Here is an 8,211-nt window from a genome sequence, read left to right on the forward strand (position 1 = left end):
CAAAGACAAGCACAGGTGCATTATTTAGTAACTTTTTAAGTATCTGAAATGCTTTTTCACATTTTGAATTCCAACTTCCATTTCCATTCCATTTTGCATTTGCAGGATAGAACCAGACTACAGCGCACAGTGAGGACTGCCGAGCGCATCATTGGAGCCTCCCTGCCCTCTATTGTGGACCTGTACTCTTCCAGGTTGAAGAAGAGGGCGGGGAACATCATAAAGGACTCCTCCCATCCTGCGCACAGTCTGTTTGATCTGCTTCTGTCTGGTAGGTGCTTCAGATCCCTCCAGACTAAGACTAATAGGCACTGGAGAAGTTTTTTTCCCTACTGCGGTCACTTTGCTGAACAGTTAACTGCCGGTTAACTGTCAGCTAACTATTACTTGGATTGCACTACCTGTATGTATAATCTATATTTTCATTTATATTTATCATTATTATTGTTATGAGCAGAGAGACAACATCTGCCGGAAGTAAATTCCTTGTATGTGCATAGGTACTTGGCGATTAAAGTCTGATTCTGATTCTGATTCTGATCTTTCCCTGAGAGGCTCCAAAGTAGAAAAGATAAGCCTTGTCTTCTCCCTTTGGCTTTTTCCATTTCTTCACTGAGGGGAGAAAAACATGCAGGAGTTGATTCAAAGGGTAATTTACTCCGGAGTAGTTCTTCACAAATCTCCAGTAGTAACTACAGAAGGCAATGAATGAGCACAGAACACTCACAGTTCTGGGTCTTGGCCATGTGGTTACTGCCTCAATCTTAAAAAGGTCTGAAGCCACTCCATTCTGAGGGACCATGTGTTCTACTTAGTTGACTGATGTTTTACAGAACTGGCATTGTCCAATGACAGTCTTAAACATTCATCTTTCTGGTGGTCTAACACCTTCAGTAGTTTTCTCTCATGCTCCTGTAGTGCTGACCCAAACTCTATGAGATCTTCCGAGGACACCAATATTTTAAGCAGGTTCATGTCCCCTACGGTCTGCTTCATAACACATTGGAGGGTAACTGGTGCTCTGGATATACCTTGTGGCATCTTTCCAAGCTGAAAAAAAATCCATGAGGATATATAAGTGCTGTCTTTTCTTTATCAGATTTACTCATTGGTATTTGATAATACCCCCTTCTTAGATCCAACACACTGAACCATTGAGTCAAAATGGTGCCACTGAGCAACAATTCCTCAGACAACATCTTCCAAATAGTCTATGGAACTGATTATTTCAGTTTTTCTGTATCTTCTACTCACTCTAAGTAGTTAAGCTAAGTAGTTACGGTGCCCAATGGCAACTCCTTTGCTTGCATCTTCAAAAACAATCCTATTTCCGTCTTTAATATCTCTATTTTTCGCTTTCAGGGTTCTTTTGAAGACCCTGACTAGGAGTTACACTCTGACTGCAGTTCTTTGTGGGAATGGGACCCGCTCTTGGGGTTCCACGATCGGCCACTATTCAGCATGCCAAAGTCTCAGCCTAAGATTTTGGCATGGATTCAGAAGGCTAGAATCTGGAGACAGGTGAATCAAGGGTTGGTGTCGCCACATCTGTCTGTTGTTGGGAGAGTCAGAACATCTACTTTGTGCCTGGGGACCCGGGATCCTTGCGATCTCCAGACACAGAGCTCGGAAAAAGTGACGTAACAGACTTTTCACATCATAATCCAGAGAGTTGTTTGTTATCTCTTCTGCTCGTTGGAAAATGGAATGGAGTCACCTCCTTCTCCCTTATTAGGAGAGAAAGAGCCTGCAGCATGTCAAATTATCAGGTGAACAATGTAGTCTTTTTTTGGGTAACTGCAAGTCTGTGTCTTTGATATTGCTTTGCTCACGCTTGAGTGCTGGTAGCGGGTGTGCTTTATTTTTGCCGGTGGGGGGAGGGGGGATTGTTGCTTGCTGCCACTTATGCGCGGGAGGAGGGAGCTGGGGTGGTCGTTGGGGTTCTAACATTTAACTTCCATTCATTCTTTGGGGCACTCTGTTTTCGTAGATGGTTACGAAGAAAAGGCATTTCAGGATGTATATCGTATACATTTTTCTGACATTAACTGAACCTTTGAACGTTTGAATATGTTTCTGAAATTTTTGGAGGCTGTGACTTACAGTTTGGAGTTTGATTGAGTGATATAGTGTTCTATTGTCTCAGGAAAAATTCCAGGAGGGGAAAAAGGATATAGTGCTTTGCTGTCTCCAGGAAAATTTTCCAGGAAGGGAATGCAAGCATGAGCTGCCCCGGGAATCTCAGAGATGGGGGTGGGGGGGGGGGGGCATCGTGGGACCAGGATTGGCTCAGTTTGTCACTGATTAAAGCATTACGGAAGATTGAAACATCGAAGTGAAGTGGCCGAGTGGTTGCTCTCCATGGAAGGTCACTCTGCTGTGTTTGAACAGTCACACTTCTTGGAATGCTGCTGTCTTCAAAATGGTTGCTCTCATCGATGCTGTCAGGTGAAGTTACGAAATTCTGAAATTCATGTGATTATTGGTGTGAACTGTAGTTAAAATGACTGGACTTCATATTGTTTGAAAAAAGTTCTCTCCCATTCTTTCTTTGCTTGCTCCCATGAGGCCTGAGAATTGTAATAATTTTCCGGCTTGGTTGTGACTAGTAAAGCCTCTATGTTGGAATCCAGCTTTTCATGAGGGAATCAAATACAATGTATCCAAGTTTGTAAAGGATACAAAACAGCTGGCAGTATTAATTACAAGGAAAATGAAGAGGTTTTGTGATTATCAATAGCAAACTGAATTGGTGAAGACAAGAAAGATGTAATATAGTGTGGAAAATTGTAGTTCATCCACTCAGTGTCCACAACAGATGCCATTTCATTGGTTCTTCACTCAAACCTGGAACATTTGAACAGTAAAGATGCATACATCAGGGTGTGTTTATCAACTATAGCTCGACGTTCAATACTATCATCCGCTCAAAACTGTTCAACAAGCTGCAAGGTCTTTGCCTCAATACCTTCTTGTGCAGTTGGATCTTGGATTTCTTCATCTGCAGACCCCAGTCAGTCAGGATTGGCAACAATGTCTCTTCCACAATCTCCATCAGCACAGGTACACCACAGGTCTGTGTGCTTAGCCCCCTGCTCTACTTGTTTTGTAGTTATAACTGTGAGGCTAAGCATAGCTTCAATGCTACAGTTAAATTTACTGACACCATCACTGTCGTTGGCTATTTCAAAGGTGGTGATGAAGCAGCATTTTTGTAATGAGTTCTTTGGGCCTGTGCAGGTCATTGGATATCATTGGGCTCTGAGGTTTTTAGAGTGTCTGAATTGGTTCATAGTTATTTAATGACAGTCATTAATCGTTTAAGACTTCCTTGTACTTTTCTTCGGTGACTCGCTCTTTGTAATGAGATCTTCTGGTGCCTTCTGTTTAAGACGTACAAAAGAGCAGCTGAGTTGAGTGACCTGCTGAGTTCATCCAGCTTTTTTGAACATCTTGATTTGTCCACAGCATCTGCAGTGTACTTTGTGTTTGCCTTCTGTTTAAGCTTGTTAAGGCTCAGGGTTTCCGTGTTACTTTTATTATTTAAACGGACGTCTAATTAGCACTAATCACAGGGTCCAAGTTACGAGAATATTACTTCTCATGGTCTTGCTCAGCTGAGTCACAGATGTCCTTTTGGAATTATTATGACTAAACACTCATCGTGGTCTCTACACCAGAGTCTGTCTGTCCCCTGCACTTGGGTTCCAATATTGCTAGCACACATTGTGACTACATAAGAGGCAGATTGAAAATCTGGCCGAGTGCTGCCACAACAACCTCTCGCTCAATGTCAGCAAGACCAAGCAAATGATTATTGACTTCAGGAGAAGAAAACCAGATGTCCATGAGCTGGGGGATCAGGGGTGGAGATGATTAACAACTTTCAATTCCTCTGTGTTATCATTTGAAAGGATCTGACTGGTCCCAGCATGTGAGTGCCATTTACGAAGAAAGCACAGCAGCACCTCGACTTCCTTAAAAGTTTGCAAAGATTTGCCATGACATCTAAAACTGTGACAAACTCTTATAGATTTGTGGTAGAGTGTGCATTGATTAGTTGCATCATGGCTTCATCTATAAACACAAATGCCCTCGAATGGAAAATCTTACAAAATGTAGTGGATAGGGCCAAGTCCATCACGAGTAAACCCCTCCCCAGTATTGAGCACATCAATATGGAGAGCTGTCATAGGAAAGCAGCATCATCAAGGACCCCCACATTTAGTCCATGCTCTTTATTCGCTGCCTCCATCAGGAAGAAGGTACAGGAGTCTCAGGAGCGAGACCCCCAGATTCATGGATCGTTATTACCCCTCAACAAACAACCTCTTGAGCCGAGCGTATAACTTCACTCATTCCATCACTGAACTGTTCCCATAACCTATGGACTCATTTTCAAGGACTCTTCATCTCATGTTGTCGATATTTATCGCTTATTTATTTTTTATTATTTTGTTTGTATTTTTCTTTTTTGTTATTTCCACAGTTTGGTGTCCTTTGCATATTGATTGTTTGCTTGTCCTTTTAGGTGTGGCCTTTGTGTTTCTTGAATTTACTGTGCTGCCTGCAAGAAAATGAATCTCAGGCTTGTATGTGGTGACATATATGTACTTTGATAATAAATTTACTTTGAACTTGGGTAAAAACAGGAAGATCTGAGTGTTTTTTTAAATTCTGAGAAGTTGAAAGACAATGCTGTTCAGAAAGCCCTGGGTGCCTTTGTACATGATTTATTGAAAGTTAAGGTGCAGGTAAAGAAAGCAAATGATAATCCTTCTTAATATATACTTCTAAAGAAGCATTTGTCTATACCCAAAATATTTAAGTACATGATTCAAATGAAACTTCTGAAACTGTACCTAGACACTCTCTGTTGTCTTTGTGCCTCTATTACAAAATGATTTGGGAGATACCTTGCTTTAACCATACGGAGCCCTGGTTCCGTATGGACATTAAATATTGTGTACAGGTACACTTTCTCTACTTACAGTATGATATACATATTTGCAATAGAAGGATTGATCCTAAATAGGACCAGTTACTAAATACTGTGAATACAAGTGCAAGTCATCTACAAGACATACTGTACTGCTTAGCTACTCTGACAAGAACTCCCAAATCTGTGACGTCTACCACTGAGCATAAGAGCAACAAGAGGATGGGACCACTAATACTTGGATGGTTCCTCAAGTCACTCATCATCTTGATTTGGAAATATTGTATATCACCATTCCTTCATTGTTACTTGGCCTAAGACCTACACGTATACCATCAACCTTCCTTGCCTCCTTCTCAAAAGTTATAATTGTTGATCCTTCACAAATCAATAGTTCAAAAGTTCAATTCAATAGTTCCATTTATTATCAGAGTAATGTATACAATATACAACCTGAAATTCTTGCTCTTTGTGGACATCCACAAAACAGAAGAGGGCCCCAAAGAATGAGAGACAGTAAAACATTTGAATCCCAAAGCTCCCCACTCTCCCCCCCCCCCACAGGTACAAGAAGCAGCAAAGCACTTACTTCAACCAAAAAAAGCATCAGCACCCTCCACCCACCAAGCAAACAATAGCAAAGCCCCCAATAGAGACCCTGATCTGCTGTACAACAAAAACTAATCATTCACCCCGACAATTTGACATAAAGGGACGGAGAGGTGTCACCCTTTCACAGTGAAGGAGATATAAACAAAATAATTTGCTGATTTGCGATGCTGAAGTCTGCTGTGTCTTTTTTGTACTGAGTTCTCTGACTTGAGAAATAGCAAAAACTCTCCCCCACCAATATAAGAGAGATAGGGATACAGATAGAGATAGATAGATAGATAGAGAGAGACAGTAATAGAGCGAGAGATAGAGTTAGAGAGGAAGAGAGAGGGAGGGAGAGAGGGATTGAGAGGGGGAGGGAGGGGAAGGGGCAAAGTGGGGAGAGGGGGGAGAGAGAGGAATGATTCACCGACTATAGAGCTATCGACAACTGATCCGCTTTCACCGATGATCCGTTTTGATCCACAGTGCTTTCCTCAGTGCCCTACCATTTAGCTTGTATGTTCTACCTTGGTTTTTCCTTCTAAAGTGCAATACCTCACACTTGTCTGTATTAAATTCCATCTGCCATTTTTCAGCCCATTTTTTCCAGCTGGTCCAGATCCCTCTGCAAGCTTTGAAAACCTTCCTCACTGTCCACTACACCTCCAATCTTTGTATCGTCAGCAAATTTGCTGATCCAATTTACCACATTATCATCCAGTTCATTGATATAGATGACAAATAACAATGGACCCAGCACTGATCCCTGTGGCACACCACTAGTCACAGGCCTCCAGTATGAGAAGCAAACCTCCACTACCACTCTCTGGCTTCTCCCATTGAGCCAATGTCTAATCCAATTTACTACCTAACCATGCTAATACCTACCAACTGAATCTTCCTAACTAACCTCCCATGCGGGACCTTGTCAAAGGCATTACTGAAGTCCATGTAGACAACATCCACTGCCTTCCCTTCATCCACTTTCCTGGTAACCTCCTTGAAAAACTCTAATAGATTTGTTAAACATGACCTACCACGCACAAAGCCACGTTGACTCTCCCTAATAAGTCTCTGTCTATCTAAATACTTGTAGATCCTATCTCTGAGTACTCCTTCCAATAATTTACCTACTACTGATGTCAAATTTACCAGCCTATAATTTTCTGGATGACTTTTAGAGCCTTTTTTAAAAAATGGAACAACATGAGCTATCCTCCAATCCTCTGGCACCTCACATGTAGATACCAACATTTTAAATATATCTTCCAGGGCCTCTGCAATTTCAACACTAGTCTCCTTCAAGATCCGAGGGAATACCCTGTCAGGTTCCTGGGGATTTATCTACTCTGATTTGCCTCAAGATAGCAAGCACCTCCTCCTCTTCAATCTATATAGGTTCCAAACTACTTGTTTGCCTTATTTCTATTGACTCCATGCCAGTTTCCTTAGTAAATACAGACGCAAAAAAACCCATTTAAGATCTCCCTCATTTGTTTTGGTTCCATACATAGCTAACCACTCTGACCTTCAAGAGGACCAATTTTATCCCTTACTATCCTTTTGCTCTTAATATCCCTGTAGAAGCTCTTCGGATTATTCTTCAACTTGACTGCCAAAGTTACCTCATGTCTTTTAGCCCTCCTGATTTCTTTCTTAAGTATTTTTTTTGCACTTTTTATACTCCTCAAGTACCTTATTTGCTCCCTGTTTCCTATACATGTCACACATCTCTTTTCTTCCTTATCAGAGTTCCAATATCCCGAGAGATCCCTAGATTCCTGCACATCTCCACTAGTTACAGGCCTCCAGTCAGAGAGGCAACTATCTACTACTACTCTCTGGATTCTCCCACAACTCAATGTCCAGTCCAATTTACAATCTCATCTTGAATGCCGAGTGACTGAACCTTCTTTACCAACCTCCTATGTGGGACTTTGTCAAATGCCTTACTAAAGTCCATATAAACAACATCTATTTCCTTGACTTCATCCAACTTTCCTGGTAACTTCCTCGAAAAACTCTATAAGATTGGATCCAGAGTGGGAGGAGCTAAAGATGGTGCCAGTGGTATTTGCAGACTTGGCAATTTCTTCCAGTTCCGACATAAAATAGTTAAATTTCTTCTCTTTTAGTGCCTCTTTTTCCCTTTATAAGGTGGCTGGAGTCCTGTCAGACTTCATGATCTACAGTTGTGCTCAAACTGAGATTCTTCATGGTGGAGTGTTCTTGCTCTCAGAACTCATTGAGCTGCCTGTGTTTCAGGATTTCCAGGTGTGGCTTGGATGATGTACACCTTCAGCGTGCGCACTGGGGATGAACTGATTTGTCACTGGTGTCGCTGACTGATGTATCATGGGAGATTGTGACATTGACACAATGGTGTTTGCTGCCTTTCAAAAGAAGGCCCTCAAGTCAGGGGAACTTGAATAAATGACTCTGCAGATTGTAACAATAAAACAGTGAGCTGTTGGTCTCTCTCTCATCTGTTGCAGGAGCAAAATCTCTCTCTCCCACATTAGTAAGAGAGAGAGCCTGTTTGAGATGTTGAAGTATTGGGATGGACAGTGGCTTTTGATGGACTCTGGGTCATGATCTTTGGGGTCTTTGCTATTGCTTGCATGGTAGGTGGTGGGGACTGATACTTTTGCTAGAGCTGGGGGTGAAGAGTTGATGCT

At 41.8% G+C, this 8,211-nt stretch overlaps 1 protein-coding gene across 1 annotated transcript in view; it reads left to right on the forward strand.

Moving 5' to 3' along the window:
- The window catches only part of LOC140732687 (adhesion G protein-coupled receptor F5-like), a 50,517-nt gene extending 42,695 nt beyond the window's left edge, over positions 1-7,822 (forward strand). Inside the window, exon 7 of the mRNA XM_073055371.1 lies at positions 7,691-7,822. Coding sequence (XP_072911472.1) covers positions 7,691-7,822 — 132 coding nt within the window. The remainder of the gene's footprint in view (positions 1-7,690) is intronic.
- The last annotated feature ends 389 nt before the right edge of the window (positions 7,823-8,211 follow it).

The sequence above is a fragment of the Hemitrygon akajei genome, chromosome 9 (genome assembly GCF_048418815.1).
Source record: "Hemitrygon akajei chromosome 9, sHemAka1.3, whole genome shotgun sequence".
Classification (NCBI taxonomy): Eukaryota; Metazoa; Chordata; class Chondrichthyes; order Myliobatiformes; family Dasyatidae; genus Hemitrygon; species Hemitrygon akajei.